At 38.4% G+C, this 18704-nt stretch overlaps 2 protein-coding genes and 1 long non-coding RNA gene across 4 annotated transcripts; 1 reads left to right on the forward strand and 2 right to left on the reverse strand.

Moving 5' to 3' along the window:
* Window positions 1-4416: 4416 nt before the first annotated feature.
* Window positions 4417-7217, reverse strand: LOC117307202. Its single transcript, XR_004521049.1, has 3 exons — window positions 7089-7217; window positions 5994-6133; window positions 4417-4559 (listed from the first exon to the last, which is right to left on the reverse strand). It is a non-coding gene; the product is annotated as an uncharacterized LOC117307202 (long non-coding RNA).
* Window positions 7218-7928: 711 nt separating this feature from the next.
* Window positions 7929-14072, forward strand: LOC117307200 (monocarboxylate transporter 10-like). 2 transcript variants are annotated; one of them, XM_033791880.1, is made up of 6 exons: window positions 7929-8365; window positions 8767-8964; window positions 9572-9951; window positions 10222-10365; window positions 11002-12552; window positions 12922-14072. In XM_033791880.1, exons 2-6 carry the CDS (start codon window positions 8918-8920, stop codon window positions 13092-13094), a joined length of 2295 nt encoding a protein of 764 aa, XP_033647771.1. In that variant the 5' UTR covers window positions 7929-8365; window positions 8767-8917; the 3' UTR covers window positions 13095-14072. The 2 variants fall into 2 exon arrangements, with proteins under 2 accessions (XP_033647771.1, XP_033647770.1); XM_033791879.1 differs by lacking the exons at window positions 7929-8365; window positions 8767-8964 and having other exon boundaries at window positions 9430-9951.
* LOC117307201 (ubiquitin-like protein 4A) lies at window positions 13662-18535 on the reverse strand. The gene is made up of 4 exons (XM_033791881.1): window positions 18259-18535; window positions 16963-17068; window positions 15983-16182; window positions 13662-15282 (listed from the first exon to the last, which is right to left on the reverse strand). The coding sequence occupies exons 1-4, from the start codon at window positions 18310-18312 to the stop codon at window positions 15172-15174; spliced, it is 471 nt and encodes a 156-aa protein (XP_033647772.1). The 5' UTR covers window positions 18313-18535; the 3' UTR covers window positions 13662-15171.
* Window positions 18536-18704: the final 169 nt, after the last annotated feature.

An 18704-nucleotide genomic window follows, 5' to 3' on the forward strand; every position in this document is an offset into this window, starting at 1 on the left:
TTTATGTGTTATGTAACTCTCAGTGGCATACAAAATAGCTGTAGCTGTAATGTACAACTGGGGAAATCATATAGCTTGGAAATGACCAGTTTTTGGAATGCGCCCGTCAAACTTTTGTCATGGTCCCTAAAAAACACTGTGTTGAATATCTGCATGTTTTGACCACTGCAATATAAAGCGTAGACTTGTGGACAAGTCGTTAAATCGGCCCCACGCGCTGAGATAGTGCTCCCCCGACAACGCTGCTCTCGCGCGAACTCACTGCTCTCGCGCGAACTGATGGCTCCCCGATTTCGACTCCTGGAGTCTATATAAAGCGTAAAACACAACCAAATAGAAGAACATTAGTTTCAAATAACTTTCATTTAAATTAAATGTCTGCACAGGTCACAAACGAGTCGTCTCATAATTAATGTTCTGATCTCATTTTAAGCTCAGTGCCCGAACAAACATACTCTTTGTAACCACTTATTAATGGTGTACGAAATATACACCTTGATTTAGATGTTAAAGAAGCCAAACATAAAAATAGTAGGTTTAGGAATCCAAGAATTTTGATGAAGATGCCTTTTTAAGTGACAATAGTGTTAGTCATTTTTATGAAGTACAAGGGTAGCTACACACTAATTAAATGTTATGGGCTACCTGGAGAAAACTACATTTATTGCTCATGGCACAATCAAATATCTAATGTTATGACTCGCTTTTTAAAAATCCGACGGTCCATTTATGCCGTTTATAATCATATAAGACAACCTAGACAGCAAGTGATTTTGATGTTGTTTTTGACAAAACGTCTATTACTCAAACTCCGATAAAACAATAGGTTGTGAGAGATTAAATAATGAATAACACTTGAACAACGTGTTGTCTGCAATGATTTGACAGATCTCAGTTCGACCAAGACTTACAGGGATGTAAAGAAACTTTTTTACAAAAGAAACATCCAAACGATTTGGAATGGTTTTGAGTAGAATAGTCAGTAAGGAAAAACCTTAGTGAACCTTAGGTTAAAATACTTTGAACAGTGAAAAGTAAATGTTGTTAAAATTGTTCGGATCACTTAAAGTTTTTTACAGGAAACTTTAATAAGAAAACACGTTTTATTCTAAACATAGTATCATGTTGTAATGAAACTTATTTCATCATATTGTTTTACAAACATTTTAAAGGATTTTCTTCCTTTTCGTTACAAATAAAAGTTTCGTTGAAGCGGGGTAGGCGGAGTTAGCCAATTATTAGCGTGTAAGAAATGGCATTTTCTTTGCAGGGCAATGTTTTGGGGCCAATACACTAGCAGTAACTTAAAGAAATGTTTGTAAAGAGAAGGTATTTTCATTGCAATCGGCAAACTGACCATTGTGTTGGGAGGCTTCTATAGAGTGCAGTGTGTTTACATTTCCTTGGTTTACCATTGGTGAACCAAGGCATACCAGATCATCATTAAGCAACCGGTGTACTTGGCAAAGTACAATACGGATTTGGAATTCTATAGATTGAGGCATAACCATGACAATCAAAGCCATCCATTTTATGTGTTATGTAACTCTCAGTATGCATTCAAAATAGTTTTAGCCGTAATGTACCACTGTGGAAATCCTACAGCTCAGGAAGGACCATTTTTTGGAATGCACCCATCAAACTGTTGTAGTCCCTAAACAACTTTTGTCATGGTTCCTAAAAAGCATTGTGTGTTAAAGTTCTGATAGTTTGGACCACTGCCATTTAAAGCATAAAACACAACCAAAACTAAGAACATCATAGTTTTAAATAATTTTAATTTTGATTAAATGTCTAAACGGGTCACAAACGGGTTGTCTGAATGTATTGATCTCATTTTAAGCTTAGTGCCCGAGAAACATACTCTTTGTGACTACTTATTTATGGTGTAAAAAATATTGCTTTAAATAATATATCTAACATCTAGATTTTAATGTAGCCAAGCATAAAAATATTTGGTTTAGGGATTCAAGCATTTTGATAAAGGTGCCTTTTTAAGGGACAATAAGGATAGCTTACGGATAATTGAATTTTATGGACTACCTCGCGCAAACATGAATTGGTTTGCCATTGGTGTTATTCACAATGAACAAAGGCAAACCAGATCATAATTAACCTACCGGTATGCTTGGCAACAATACGGATTTGGAATACTATAGATCGTAGCATAATCATGACAATCAAAGGCATCCAAAACTAAGAACATCATAGTTTTAAATAATTTTAATTTTAACTAAATGTCTAAACGGGTCACAAATGGTTCGTCTGAATGTATTGATCTCATTTGGTTTAGGGATTCAAGCATTTTGATGAAGTGTTGTTCAACTTTATGTCTGTAATTGAATTTTATGGACTACCTGGCGCAAACATGATTGATTGCTCAATGGCACAATCGAATATCTACTATATATATGACTCGCTTTTAAAAACTGTCCGGCGGTCAATGCATGACATTATCAACACTAAGACAACCTTTAGATGGCAAGTGATTTTGCTATTGTCTTTGACATAACGTCTCTATTGCACAAACTCCAAATAAAGCAATAGGTTGTGAGTGATCTTGAACAATGCGTTGTCTGCAATGATTTGACACTACCCACGAACACTACCCGCAAGAAAATGTAAAGAAACCTCTCAACGATTTTGAATGGTTTTGAGAAGAATAGAATAGTCAGTAAAGAAAAACCTTACAAATACTTAAACGTAAAAATGTTTGGGAATCGCTTGAAGTTTTTTTACAGGAAACTTTAATAAGAAAACACGTTTTATTTTATAAATAGTGTTATTTTGTAAATTTATTTCCTCATTTACGAACATTGTACAAAGGATTGTCTTCCTTTTTGTTGCAAATCAAAGTTTCGTTGACTCGGGGGGGGGGGACACACGAGTTAGTTACTTCCAAATTATTTTCGATGCAGGCAGTGATTTTTTGGAGGGGGGGGGGGGGCTGTGCACTAGCTATAGCAAGAACTTATATTGATATGTTTGTTACTGCCCGTGGTTGAGAAGGTATGCTCACTGCACTGGGCAAACGGGATATTGTTGAGGCTTCAATAGAGTTGGGAGGCTTCTATAGAGTGCAGCGTGTTCCCATTTCCTTGGTATTTGCTTTACAATTTGGAATTCTATAGATTGAAGCATAACCATGACAATCAAAGCCATCCATTTCAGTGTTATGTAACTCTCAATATGCATACAAAATAGCTGTAGCTGTAATGTACCACTGTTTAAATCATATAGCTCGGGAAGCAAGTACCTTACAAGTGAACTGCTTGCTTCAGTAGTCTTTGGAATGTCAATGCGCCAACAAACTTTTGTCATGGTCCCTATAACCAGCGTGTACTTTGTGTGATGGCGTTCTGCCCAGCATAAACACAACCAATCACTTTCAGTAATGTCTACACATGTCACAAACGATTAGTCTTAATGTATTTGATCTCATTTTAAGCTCAGTACCCGAGAAACATGTGAGTGTGGCCAAGATAACTCTTTTCATCTTTTGTCTTAACATCTATTAAAGATAACTCTTAGTGACCACTTCTATGGTGTACAAAAAATACACATTGGTTTAGGTTTAAAAAGTAGCCACACACAAAATAAATAGATTTAGGGATTACAAAAAGTTTGAAGAAGATGCAATATAAGTGTTGTTTATTTTTAATAAGAGCAAGAGAAGGCTACACAGAGAATGAAATGTTATGGACTACCTGTCGCAAAGAGTATTTAAAGATTTGTAATACTATCATGCTCCTTTAAAACAGTAGAGTTTAAGAATAGGTCTTGTCCTTGGATGACCCCGGACATTGTTATTACTCATGTTTACAAGGTATGTTAAAAGTTAAGAGCTACTGAAAAACACTGTCTTCTTTAACAGTGATTGATAAGTAAAAAAATTGCATAGCATATTTAGTATAGATTGTTGTCCAGTATGTTTTGCAGTGAAGGCCGTAACTAAATTTTTGCCAACCAATTGTCAGCCAAACTCCAGACATGGCAAAAGAAAAGACCCATCCACTTTATAAACGACGTATTATTCTATGTATCATGCCATTGTCAAAATATTATCTTTTCTTCGATGGTGGCCTACAGTAAAGACACAACTATAGAAATAGCAATAAAGGACAAGGAAAATATTTCGAAGACCTTATAAATAAATTTCCCAGTCATTTTACTGATACTAGTGCATTTGAAATGGGTCTATTTTTTATCATAATTCTCAGCCAATGTTAGGTCATCCATTGAGGGGCACTCTTTGAGCTTAAGGGGTCTGAAAGTTTTAAAGCAAAACAAAACAGCTTTGGGGTGCGTTTCATTAGCCGTGATAAGCTGTGTGTGTGGTATAATGTCCACTAGGATAATATTCTATGCTTTTTGTAGGTATGAAAACACAAAGAATTGGAACAAAACTCACTTTGTTTTGTACTGTCTTGAAGACGGCAGAATGAATAAGGTCAGCATGTTGATTCAGACCCAGATGTCTCAGCAAGCAGCATCCAGCATGGCCCTGGGGTTTGACACGTTCCTCCTCAAAATTGTCTTTCAGGTGTTTCTTGTAACCTCTAAGTATAAACAAAAATCAAAAATTACAATATTGAGTGATGACCAACACAGTTTCTTAAAATTTGAGCAAATAAAACAGAAATGCATAAGATTTATCATTTTGGGGGTTGAACAAAAAACATTTACTAGGGCAGGATTTGGACCAATGGTCTCCAGACTCATCACTCTACAAACTAAGCCAAATACTAGCCCTTATTTTGTTGGTGGTCTCCCTATTTTTTCAACATCTTTGTTTGGGGTTCCAGTCAGAAGATGTGGAGTGCTGTTAAATTATTCCAGAGGTCATGGGTTCAACTCCCACCCCAGTAAATTTGTCTTTGTTCACTACCAATTGATTTAAAATTTACACTGTTACTCCGGAATTTGTATCCATTTAAAGAATGAAGAGATGTCCAATGCACCCACTGACTGTCACAAACCCAAGCCTAATGCAAAAACTACAATTTTTGAAAAGTACATTAATTTAACAAAAAAACATGGGTGGGATTGTAATTGTATGAATCATGAAAATTTGAACATTCTCTCGGCCTGGAGATGAAGCTCCCATAGAGATAGATGACATATTTCTTCACATGTTTATAGACTCTTGCATCAAATTTACAGGTTTGATCATAACAGAAGCAGGGTCACAAGAAAATGTGAAAGGGAGATTATAGATGAGAAATCAGAAATAATACCCCCAAGAAATACTGGCCTCCTCTAAAAATCCATGAACTAAGCTAATAAAACAGCAGGCTACAAGGTTTAATTAGGACCAAGTCGATGGAACAACTACGACCCTGCAAGGTTTTCATTAAAAACATTTCTGCCATTTAAAACATTCAAAGTCACCATTATAGTTGAGAAAAAAATCTGGAAGTGTAGCTTCAGCTAGTTATACAGGACAGATTAGCGTTAAATAGCTCCTCACACAAGTTTTGAACTTAAACGACTAGGTTTCAAGCTCTCCGCAGTATGCAAGTTTTAAACGGGCGGACCAAACACATGCGACCTACCGACTTAGATTGGGCTAAGAAGCTGAAGTGCAAAGAATGCCGCTACAACATGAGTCTCGGGCATGCATAAAGTGCACCTTTGGCCGACAGCCACACTGACCCACTTTATAACCAAAGAGCACTGCCAGAGATCAATGTGTTTAATTTTTCCAGAAGGCAAACCAGAGGGCCCAGAGAAAAACTTTTTTGTAATAAAATAAAATCATCACACAACTTACTTAGCCCTAATCACAGTTTCCTTTCAATTGTGTACTACATATTGTACATGTTGTACAAATGAAAGGAGCCTAGTGATTAGGGCTACACATAACTCTACTCTCATTATAGCCCTAGCATTGTAGGGAATCACACCAGGGCATCAATGGTGTGAGAGAGGCAAGGGCTTTCACACTAAAGAGTAGTCACTAAACATGAAGAATGGCAGAGGTTTAGACATACCTCAGTCTGACATAGTGTGGACCCACAGTGTTGTCCATTCCTCCTCTTGATGGCCATGAGGGTCCTCCCCTTCTCATTCCACTGCATTTTTTCCCCTGTAAAGTATTGACCCTTCATAGTCAACTGGTGTTCCAGCTTGTCTGTGGATAGATTATTCATTAAAAATTAGGACAAACAGTAAATTGACAATGAACTATCATACTTAGACTCAAGTTACATCCCGCAATGACAACACAGAATAGGTAATTTAGCTAGAGTAGGGGATAGTAGTGAAATATTTCAGTATCTAATTAACCTCAAAGATATACCTTTTTGTAAAATATCCCACATTAGGTTGTTGGTAATTCTGGTGAGCATAATTTTGTTGTGCTCAGCAACTTTTTGTGCTTTCATGACTTTTAAGCAGCTCTATCAAATTGGGCCCTGCCGGTTGTGCAGTGGTACTGTCACTGTCACTCTAAGTTGTCTGCCTTTAAAATTAATGAAGTGTTGCACAGCACTACCGGGCGAGCATTCATGATTCAGGAAATTGGCCCCATTTGTGTCCAATCCCCCACAATGGGGCTGTCAGAAAATATGTATTTTATTTCCATCTTCGAAATGTGGAGGACTTTTGAAGTTAAATTAGTTGCGATAACTAACGTAATTAACCCTTCTCCCTCCACCGCCCACCCACGTGTTTGAATTAAATCTCAACTTCGGGCAGTGTTCTTTATTTCGCTCTGTATTACTCTGGGCTCTGCTAGGAGGTTTTTGTCCCGTTTCTTCAAAATATTTCCTCAATGGTGTTTTTAGGTATTATAAATGGATTCAATAGACATCGAGGATGAATTTCATGTTCTTAGAACTTGTGGCATGATTTTCGACAGTGGTAAAAATGGGGAAAATGTGGCGACTATAGTCTGTCAACATGGGTCGAAATTGTATCTACGTGTTTGACAAGCTCGGTCGTTTTGTGTGCGCAGAGCTAGCTTCACAAGGCCTCCCGCCGGTCTGCTGCCGGCCGTCGGGAGGAGGGTTTACGCTGTCGCAACTATTTTGAAATAAGTTTGTGAGTAAAAAACTTCAACTTTAAATGACAAGTTTTGTACTTACAGAGTTCCTCATTCATACTCCTGTATAGCTCCTTGCCCCACCATGCTCAATATCGGGATACTTTGGCCAGCTCGTCGTAGCTCTCTGTGCATAAAGAATAATATCAACAAACAAGTGTAAAATTCACGTGTGCCGCGTGCATACTAAAATGACTGGTCCCCTGTCTATCCGCAAGAAGGCCTGGGTTAAGGATATAAATACATGCACGTACTTTTAGAACCAGCGATTTCATTGGATACCATGATTTCATTGGATAAACGCGCAGTGACGTAATAAGCTTTCTTTTTGACAGAAAACTATGCCTTGTCGTCTGCTACTTTCGGTCGTCTGCATTAATATATCTCACCACTAATTTTTGTCTACTTGATTTTTGTCTACTTGAATTACCACACCACACCTGCAACTTATATATCCCATGAGGAGTTTGTTGCAGTACTCGACAGACAGAGTGAGATGATAAATAATTAACATACAAGAAAAATACTGAGACTCATAGTCTCACAGCTTTTCAGCAATGGAAATTATTCATTGACTCTTGAATGAACTCTAATCTTCTGCTCAAATTATTAATGGATGATTTTAATAAAGGGAGTCAAACTCCCATCCACTGATTTCTGTGACCAGTAGCCCCATTCAGTGCCCGTAGAGTTATTCACAATCACTGTGCCTCCACATGAAAACACATAAGTGTAATTTTCGAAACGCCAGAGCATAGCTAGATTGACAAAATGTCCCCAACACATCCCCGGTAAATATTACCATTTATTTCAGTGCCTATAGTATGACATCATCCAAAATACCTCAAGTTGAATCCATGCAGTCACAATAGGGAAGTTGTAACTCTATATCGGTCCTATCCCTCCCCTTCCGACTCTCAAAATATTCTGAGGAGCTCCCAGATATTAAATAAGGTCGACGCTCTGTGTAATTTATTAAATTCAATTCAATCAACATTGCCTATTTTGGTCAACCAACTAGCTCCTCCTCTAAAAAGCTATATATTATTGTTAACGGTCCCCTTGTATACCTCCCTCTACGAAAAATAACCAGCTAGTTTTGTTAACGGTCCCCTTGTATACCTCCCTCTACGGAAATAACAAACTAGTTTTGTTAACGGTCTCTTTGTATACCGCCCTCTACGATAACGACAAAAGTTTTTAGGACGTTATTACTCGTACAGCAGCTTTTTTATTTACAAAATGACAGTTTGCTCAGAGTCATCACTGCCTTTTGGAAAGAGGACAATCATGACACTGTGCTTTTCTGATTTATATAAGGTAATTTATAATCTTATTATACGGAATGTAGTATTTTAGTGTAAAAAAGTAGACTCTGTGGGAGCCTGCGCGTATAATAGTAATACAGCATATCGGCCTTGTGACGCAATAATGCACAGGTATGCATGCGTGTGATGTTGCGCTTGTGGATACAGAGCATTTTTTGTCAACTTTTGTTGTTAAACAATGATTCATGTAATATCAATTCAACCACATGCATTGAGCATTTGAGCAAAAACTGCTAGTTGAGAACTTCTAAAATTTCATGAAAAAGTCACTTACTTAACTTACAGTACACATTCAATTCAATACCTTACAACTTACAAGTTACAATACAAGTATTTACAACAAGTACACCAAGTTACAAATTAACAATACATTGTTTACATTTGTTACTACAGATAAATAATACAAGCGTCAGTCTTTCGTCGGATTTCACCAGGTCTGACTTTCTCTCGAGCCCCCGGGGCAACGTCACTGGAAAGCAGGGCAGTATGGCGTGGTTGTAGGGGGCTCGTCGCAAGGAGGACCGGGTGTTGATCAGAGTAGGCAATGGAATGCAACGCAAATAACTTGTCTATGGCTTCTATCAAGTCGAGGTAGGGGAAACCCTTACTAGTTAGTATAGAAGTAACAATGAGGCATAACAGTTGTTTATTTTCAATGCAATCTAGTGTGTGAGGATCCAAACATCTTTCCCAAACTGTACATGTATCTATCATTCTTCCATACGATCACACTTAGACGAGTAGACTCCTCAAAATTTCCCTGATAGCTATAGCAGATACAGAACATGTGAAGAGCAAGCTGAAAGTTGCGCACAGCTCGTACACCCACGCGGATGTTTCCATTGCCATAATATAGGGAATTATACGCTTTCAGACCTACCAAGTCTCACGCATTAGGCGTGAGACTCACGCATTTGGGCTCTGTCTCACGCTCACACGCACAGCAACCATTTTCTCACGCATTGGGGCCAGACCGGGAAAACAATAAAACTTAACGACAATGCATTGCCAAATCGCGCTCGTGTGTACAAAAAAATCTCACGCATAGCTGGCCTCTGGACTTGGCATCTCTGCACTTTTTTGTTACCCAGTGCTCTTTAAATAGATCCATGATCAAACAAAACATACAACATTCGCTGAGTCAAGTTATTAGCAAACATAATGATAAACATGTACATTTTTTCTTATTATTCTTAAGTGCAAACATGGCGTCACTTCCTGCTGACATATCCACGCACAACGAAGCACACAGCACAATGGTCGCATCCCCAGACCAAGACGCAGCAGGAGATGCACCCAACACCGCCTCATCGCTACTCAGCCTACCGACTAAACCACCATGTGGGGACTTCACAAATGAAACAGAACAACCTGATGGCACGCGCAACGCCCAGAACCTGGACCATGGATGGGCGTGGCTGGTCATGGTATCCGCCCTTTTTACTCACATCTTAACATTTGGAATGTCTTATGCAACCGTTGGGACATTCTACGTGGAGTTTCTGACAGAGTTTCAGCAAAGCAATGCAGCCACTTCCTGGACTGGATCAATCATGCTTGGAATGATGTTATGCTCTGGTAAGGGGGGGGGAGGGCACTGTAGTTCCCGTTAAGACCATTTGTAAACAGTTTGCGCTCGTGAAGAAGTCAAATAGTTTTGAAATCACTGAATATACCTCAAAAAAACTCATACACCCTTACATATTCGTAAAAAGTCAAGATTTTAAATGGGGGCTTACGGCTGGGGGTGTGGACATCAACTGCGTGGGACTACACATTTTTTTTCTTCTTCTGGGGCACTTTCTAATCAACATATTTTTTGGTGTTTTCATGTTTAATAATTTGCAGGTCCAGCAATAAGCCTTTTCATTGATAAATGTGGCGCATGCACAGTGGCTGTAGCGGGTGGAGCTATCGCATCGGCTGGATTGTTCCTAAGCTCCATGGCAACGAGCATCATCTTCCTCTACTTCTCATTTGGTGTTGTCACTGGTAGAACGTTTACTTCTTTCTTGCAGTAAACAATCACAGACAATCTTTCCCATGTCCCTTTAAGGCAGGGTATACCTTTGGCAATTACTCCCAATAATATAACGACCATAAAAAGTTAATTGGTAGAAAGCTCTCCTGCAACATTTTGAAAACACAATTCCCATCGAAAGAATGTGGTTGTTCATAGAGAAAGGGATTCAAAAATAACTGTTTCAAACTGAGAACCGCTGCAGAATCTCAGTGATATCTCTAAAAAAGATACCACCTTTTAAATGTTTTACTTTATTTTATCATAATCGTCTTCAGTTTAACCAATCAAACGGTTATAAAAAGTATAACAAATTAAGTCCAAAGAATGAATAGCTACATACAAGAAAATTGAACAAAAAGTGGTAACACAATTGCTATCATCAAAATTGTCTGCCAAGCCAGACCAAAAGTTGATCAAATTGTCTTGTTTTGCCTCTGTCCCAAATTACACTTCTGAAGAATCCAAGCTGCAAAATGGCAAGTACTACCATTATTACGTAGAAGGCTCTAGATCGCGAGATCCTACATCTACACAAGGACAAACAGATCAACCGCATACATATGATAAAACTCAGGATTTTGGTTTTCTGTGTTTTGTTTTTCTAGGCTTAGGTCTTGGCATGAGCTATCTCCCATGCATCGTCATGCTAGGAAAGTTCTTCGAGCGTAGACGGGCTTTTGCTGCTGGTATTGCAGCTTCTGGGTCCGGCCTGGGGACCTTCATCTTTGCTCCATTTGACCAATTCCTACTGGCTACTCTCGGCTGGCGACAGTCCTTCGTAGTTCTTGGATGTGTAGAACTGACCTTATGTCTGTGTGGTGCTACTTACTTAGAGAGCAAGATCCCTGTTCGGAGTGAAGGGTTGGAAGGTCGGGAAGACAACGAGGAGAGACTTAATATAGCGTCTCTGCCGCAGACGCCATCTTTGGTAGTTATCAGGCAATCTACTGGAGTCAAGCCGAGTGTGGATAACCTGAATTCCATCCGCAGTGCCCTTGATGCAATATCAGCCCGGAATACTCCCGTGGGAAGCTGGAAGCAGAGCATCGGCGTGAAGATGCGGGGAAGTGTTTTCTTGCAATCACCTATAAACTCCCCGCTACCCTCCTCGCCTATTCCACTTGACGGTTTCTTCGGTCTAGCATCCCCTATAAACATCACAAGAGGGGCATCCTTCAATCCATCTTTGGACGACTCAAGCAGCCAAGTTCAGCCACCGGTGTCTGGGATAAGCGTGCCGACCATTGAGATCACACATGCATCAACTCCTCCATCGTCGAACTTAACTTCAACATACCAAGCTTCAGAAGGGTTAGGGGAACTAACATTTGGCAGCTGGCAGCAGAGTGTTAACGCTAGAGCAGTACTCAGCAATTTCTTACAGTCTCCGGCTCTTTCACCGATTCCCGATTCCCCTTTGACTTTAGACAACATCTCAAAGTTATCTGTTCCATCCAATCAGGACTTATCGCTGGACCGGTCGACACAGGAATCTTACAACAATATTACATCAACGACACTCGATCCAGTTCTAGAAGAATCAAGACTGTGTCCTCGACTTGACGATATCGTACAACAAAGATGTCCGACTTCAGGCGATGACGAAAGTGTAAAGTATGATCTCGACGGGGAAGGTCAGAAATCTGAGGAGTACCCCCGCAGAAAGCGTGACAGTCCGCTAGTAACCATCTATAGGTTGTTTCACAATAGGTTCTTCGTACTGTTCAGCATCTCAGGATTCGTCTTGTGCATTGGATACCAGCTGCCATACATGTACTTCAAGGCCTTTGCTCTTTCCCTAGGTATAGATGAAGACAGTTGGGCATTAATCATGGCCTGTATGGGGATCACAGATATGCTTGGGAGACTCATTGTGGGTTTCATCTTCGACCGTGCCATGTGCGTCTCCCATCGGTTGGTTGGCTACACGTTATCACTCTTCTTATCTGGAGCGCTTCTACTCCTCATGTCGACTGCTTCAACGTATCCAACCTTAGCAATGGCAGCTACAAGCTACACGTTGATTGCTGGGTCCACTGATCCCCTTGTGCCGGCACTTCTTGTGGAGTATGTTGGACTGGATTCACTGTGCTACTCTTTCGGCTTTCTGATTGAGATGCAAGGGATTGGATTTCTCCTGGGCCCGCCTCTAGCGGGTAAGTGTCTATTGTTTACTCACAATCCCAGTCCCAGAATTTTTGACTTAATACAGAAAACACAATAAAGTATTCAGTATCAAACAGAATTTCCACAAAGAAAGTAACATAGGGCAACAGAGATATTTCTCAAAATAATTGTAAGACAACAGAACAATTATTGGCCATTCATTTCAAAAGCTTTTGAAGTTATTAGTTTGTGGTGTTTTCCTTTAAATCTGTCTGGACGAAAACAGCTTCACGAGATGAATGTACGCTTACAGTAATGTCCCAATAGTCTGGACTCAACTCAGTCCAGAGTCTAGGCACTATAAGTTTGCCTAGTTCTGTGCCATTTACTTCATGGAATTGTTTTTTCTTTTCTGACAGGTATTGTGTATGCGTACATCGGGGATTACTCGGCAGTCTTCATTGTTGGTGCCCTCGCTTTCATAGTCAGCGGAGTTATCATTCTACTAGAACCAATTTGTGCACAATGCCAGAAATGGACCCGGAGTTCAGCATCACGTTCTGAAATAATCGGCGCCAATACAACAGCATAAGGCCCAGCTGATAAGGCCAACCACTACAGGTACTCACTGACTTGGGTATTCTACAATGTGGGCCTATGACATTTTACCTTCACCTGCATTATCAATTTAACTTCCGTTGAGTTATCTCTTAAGCTAGTTTTGTACATTTTACAGAACCTCCCTTACAGAGCAACTTCTTTAGTGGGTCTTAATCTCAACCAAGAAGTTGCTATTTGATAACAATATTGGTCTTTTTACCCCAAAGAGGCTTGTTTACATTTCACAGAGCTCCCAAATATACTTAATCGAATACAGGGCAATGTCTCTAGTAGGTATAATTTATATTGGGTTTTTGTTAGTGGCTAGGGAGAGTAGGGGCACACTCATTTTATGTTATGAAGCTTAAATCTACATGCATTGTATACACACTCTCCTTATTTACATTTCCAAAAGCCTCATTGACAGAGACATTTCTTTGTTTTACCTTTGAGAGTTTTAACTCCCCCACCAATACCACTTCAACAAAAGCAGTACTTGCTCATGCTTAAACGATAATTATTGAATGCAAGAAAAAAATGCAAAAAACATATCCAAGTGTATTTTAACAAAATTACGTACATTTATTTCAAATAGAAAATAAGGAAACTAAATAGTTGTATGATATGAACATTGTGAAATAATGGTACTGTACCAGTGTCCATAAAATTACATAAATGTGAAGAATAAAATGTTTAAAAATAAAGCTGAAGTGAGCTTTTCAAATCAACAATAATATAAATCAACATTTTATAAGTTCATTTAGAGATTTCAAAACCAACGAAGTGCCTTCACCTGTTGAGTCTTTGTGGGCAACTTTGCAAAACAAAACCCAAAGTCCACAGATAAATGTTCAGGTAGTGGGTACTTTTAGGCCAAGCTTTTCTTTGTTGGCGATGAACAAGTTATAAAGAAATCTAGCGGTCCACTTGTCTATGACATTCAGATTTCTGAGAAATTGTACTAAAAAAAGGATGCAATAATAACAAGAGAATACAATAAATTTGTGTAAAGAAGGGAATATCTCTTGAATAAATTCAACAGAAGTACAGAATGTTCCTGTCACTCCAATTTCTTGTCAACAGTCATTCAAAATGCAAATCAATATTAGAAAGGAGTGTTTACAAGTTGGTATTGCAATGGATTTTAAATAAATAGCACATAAACCCTCCAATAAAATTCTAAAATAGAGCATTCAACCGAAGTCACACAACAGATTGCATGTTTTCAACTTCGGTCGAGAATGTACAACTGAAGTACTTCACAATGCTATACTTTGTGTAGTCTTGGTGCAAGAGGTTGTTGTTAGTTATGCTATCGCAGGCCTCCGATCCGCGGCGCGCACACTACCATCCAACAATAACTGGCGCTGTTGGTAAACTTCCAGATCCCCTTTACACATCGCACTGACGGATTTCGCGGCTTCCAGAGGACGCCCTCTATCAGCAGTATAGTCGAGACGTGTGTGTAGTTTTGAGTGTATGGTTTTACCAACTCAACAAGAACGTCTTGCACCAAGACTATACTTTGTGTGAAACCAAGCCCATCATAATAAGGGTCGAAAAGTAAATTCTTTTAATAATATGCAAATTGACTGATTTGCATAGGTCAATCTACAGTTTCAATCATGTGATCTACACTCATTCAAACATCTCCAATTGGAATTTGATCACACTTCTGTGAAAAGAAAACACAAATATTCCCAGAAACGTAACAACTAATTCTGGCATAGTTTTCATTCATACTCGGTCCGTTTACAATTTGGCTGACACAACAGCAACCATTCATCGGTCCGGGATTTTCTCAAATTTTCTCTCCCTTCCAAGCTCAATAGCTTTGGTTTTCAGACATAGACCTCTATCATGCTGCAACCATCTTGATTCTCTCCCATTCAAATCAATGTAACCAAACCGAGGCTGGCAGTGCCAATAGTCTGGTTCCTTTTTGTACAACGAGTATTTGCATCTATTACTGCTGTTGGATACAGGGAACATGACCAAGATGGTGGCAGAATGCTAAAGGTCTATACACAGGGATGGGTGCCACCATTGGCTGTTCACTCTGCTGAATCTTAGCTTGTTGAGGGTCCAGCTTCCTCATGAGCTTGGTGTACACCCAGCTTGGACATTGAGATCCTTTCTATATCATCCAGACTGAGATTTGCAATGGTTGTTGAGAATTCCTGGTGGGATAATCAAGCAACAAAATCACAGAATAAGTTTCATATAATTACTCCAAAACTTAAACTACACACAGACGAAGCCACCTTGTTACAAAGACCAACAAGTCATACAGTACATCAGAATTTCCAGTCAGGCATTTGCAAATTATTGGAATTGCATCTGTTTATTAAAAAAAATAGATGGGTGTTGAAGACATGTATTTGTGGTTTTACTTCATAAATACTGACAAAATGTTCAACAGTTTAAGAGTTGGACCATGCACACTTTGTGCCTGATCTGATTATACTTGACACTAGTGGGTTAGCTTCTGAATGTCAAGGCGTGATATCATCATACCTTGACTACAGACAGTTTCCAAAAATGTCAAACATTGTCATTTTTGACAAAGTAGTAATTTGCAGCTTAAAATATGCGGTATTAAATACAGGGCACAGTGTTAAACACACCCTTGGTAATACATTGCTTGTTTAAAGAAAAAATAATGAGCCCTTAGATCAATGCCCTCTGGGTATAAAGTGCTAAGTAAGAGTTACATTATTTATGGATACAAGGGGTTGTTAGTTGAATATACAAAGTTTCTACTAACTTGTGGTTTTGTAAGTGGTAATCTGTAACTGCAAGTTTAGGTTACTGTCATCATTTCGGTGTTCAAGTTGTTAAACAAAATTATTGAAAATCAAACTTGTTCAAGATGCGAACCTTTTTAAACTGTTCTAAGACTTTCTCTGCATCCGATGAAGTAAAGTGTCTATGTAGGAGGGTCTTTAAGGCATCCCATAATGCAGTTCCACCTCCTATTCGTGAGGTACTTGTTAGATCTAACGATACTTCTGGCCTTCGTATGACAAGATGGATTTTTGTATCTGGACCAATATTGTAATCACCTAAACATTGGCCATCTGTATAAAGAAAACAAATTCAATTAAATGTTAATAAAACCTATCCAAATATTGTCGTCAATTCCTCATGTCAGTACAAAAGCTTTGCATCCCCTGAAATAGCACTTTTACACATTACGCACAGGTTTGATGTCAAAACGATGTATCTTTGTTCAAATTAGCCCAGATGTACACAGAAAACAAGTATGCATCGAGATATAACGTTTCTGCAGAGTAGTACAATATTAAAGGCATACTGAGACAATTTACTGGCCCTCCAACCCTCCATAGTTGTTATACTGAGGGCCTCTATGGTTTATTAAAGACACTGGACACTATTGGTAATTGCTCAAAATAATTGTTAGCATAAAAACTTACTTCTTGGCGATCAATGGAGAGATGTTGATTGTATAAATCATTGTGAGAAACGGCTCCCTCTGAAGTAACATTGTTTTCAAGAAAGAAGTTATTGCTCACTAAAATATTTTAATTTGATTTCAAGACCTCAGAATTTGATTTTGAGGTCTCAAATTCAAGCATCTGAAAGTGAAAGCACACAACTTTGTGTGACAAGGGTGTTTTTTCTTCCATTATCTCGCAACTTTGACAACCAATTGAGATAAATTTTCACAGGTTTGTTATTTTGCGCATATGTTGAGATACACCAAGTGAGAACTAACAATTACCGAATGTATCCATTATCTTTAAAAAGCAATATTTTTTTCTGATCACCATCGGCAAGACATCAACAAGTAAATTAACTACTCTTCAAGTAAGGAAACTACTACTACATGTTAGTACCTGACAATGTTTTTCCTTTGAAGACGAGTCTCTGTTGATGCACTGGAACATCTAACTCTTTAGCCACCATTCGTTTGACGGACAGGATTGGTTCTGATGCTGTTACCTGTAAAACAAACCAATGAATCTTTATACAGTCAATTAAATCAGGTTAAGTATTATGTTAGTGTTTTATTTTAAAAAGGCAAAGTATATCTTTAGTTTTTGGAACTTTTAATCTTATATGAATGTGTGTACAGTAGGCCTAAAACTAACCAGTACAACTTTCATTTCAAAAGGTGGTTTTGAGCGTCAAAAATCTAGTGTCCACGCAGGAAGAATACTGAATCAACAATTGCAATACACAATCTGAAAAATATTTCATAGATTTAAATTTGTTTCAATCCCTTTTTTGTGAAGTTAACCACATTCCATTAGTAAGATGGGAATCGTTTCTCACAATACTTCAAAAGCTACAGTGCTTCTTACTCTATAAGTTTTTAATGATCATTAATATTTGAAGTAATTAGTATTACCAACGATATACCCTACCTATTTATGATAAAGAATGCCCAATATGTAAACATAAAAAGTTCATTGAGCATGAGGACAACTATGGTGTAGGCCTAGCCTATAATCAAACAAAATGTTTTGCCTCAGTTGTCAGTTGTCGAGGAAGTCAATCAGAGTTTATGTGTTTTGTGCAAGTGCAAGATGTTAACGTGGATCCTGTTATTTGTAGATCGCACAATTTTAATTATAAATGGAAAACATGAAGAATTTAAGAACAGTATTTCAGCTTCGCAAGTTTAATACTGTAGTTTGTAGAACTTAAAGTAGCCTCCATTGCCCCTGGTGCCCTGATCTTGCCCCCCCCTTGGTGCCCCCTCCCTTTGTGCCCCTTCATCATAAGTTTCCCATGGACTTTTAGAAGTGCCCTTTTCAACATGTAAATCTCTCTCTCAACAAACCCATGAACAAAGATAAAATCACAGGCCTGTTCTTAATCTTGTTTGTTATTCTTTCTTAATCTTATTCTCGATCTCTTGACTTAACTTCTTCTTCTTCGTCTTCTTCTTCGTTATTTTTAGTCTTTATATATTAATTTATACAAATATAAACTATCTTAAAAATTTCATTTATAAAATACTAAATTATAAATAAAATAAGAGTGTTTAATTGTTTACTTATCAAACTAAGTTTATATTATTCTAGGTAGGCCTGCTGCATGGAGGAAGGAACTTGATTACCTCCATGATAACAATAAAATTATAGCACAAGCAAGAAGAATTAAAACCAAAAGCATTTACAACGTACCTCAACACGGCATTCCCTTCCTTGCGTTTGAAGAATCTTCACAATTAAAATCATTTCTGTTTACTTAAATTCTACGATGCTTGCACTAATGATGAAGGTTACAAATTAAATACAAAATATGATAGTCACTTCCAGTAAACCTTTCTGAGTCTCTGGCCACGAATTAAATCATATTGAGATGTGAGAACTTAGGAAGTTATTGACACTTGTTCGTGCATGCTACTGGACTGCAGCATTTGGTCATTCAGCAATCCGCCATGTTTATCATAAACTTCACCCTAGTCGCCCACACGATGCGGTAAATATTTTTGCACATTAGACGTGCTGCGCGCTAGTCTTCTGTTCAAGGCAATTATATTATAGTATCGTCGTCACCGCGACAAATATTTTTAATACAAGTCTACATACGACTTGATTACAAGTCTACATGTTTGTGTATACGTCCG

This window comes from Asterias rubens, chromosome 2, assembly GCF_902459465.1.
Source record: "Asterias rubens chromosome 2, eAstRub1.3, whole genome shotgun sequence".
In the NCBI taxonomy this organism is placed as follows: domain Eukaryota; kingdom Metazoa; phylum Echinodermata; class Asteroidea; order Forcipulatida; family Asteriidae; genus Asterias; species Asterias rubens.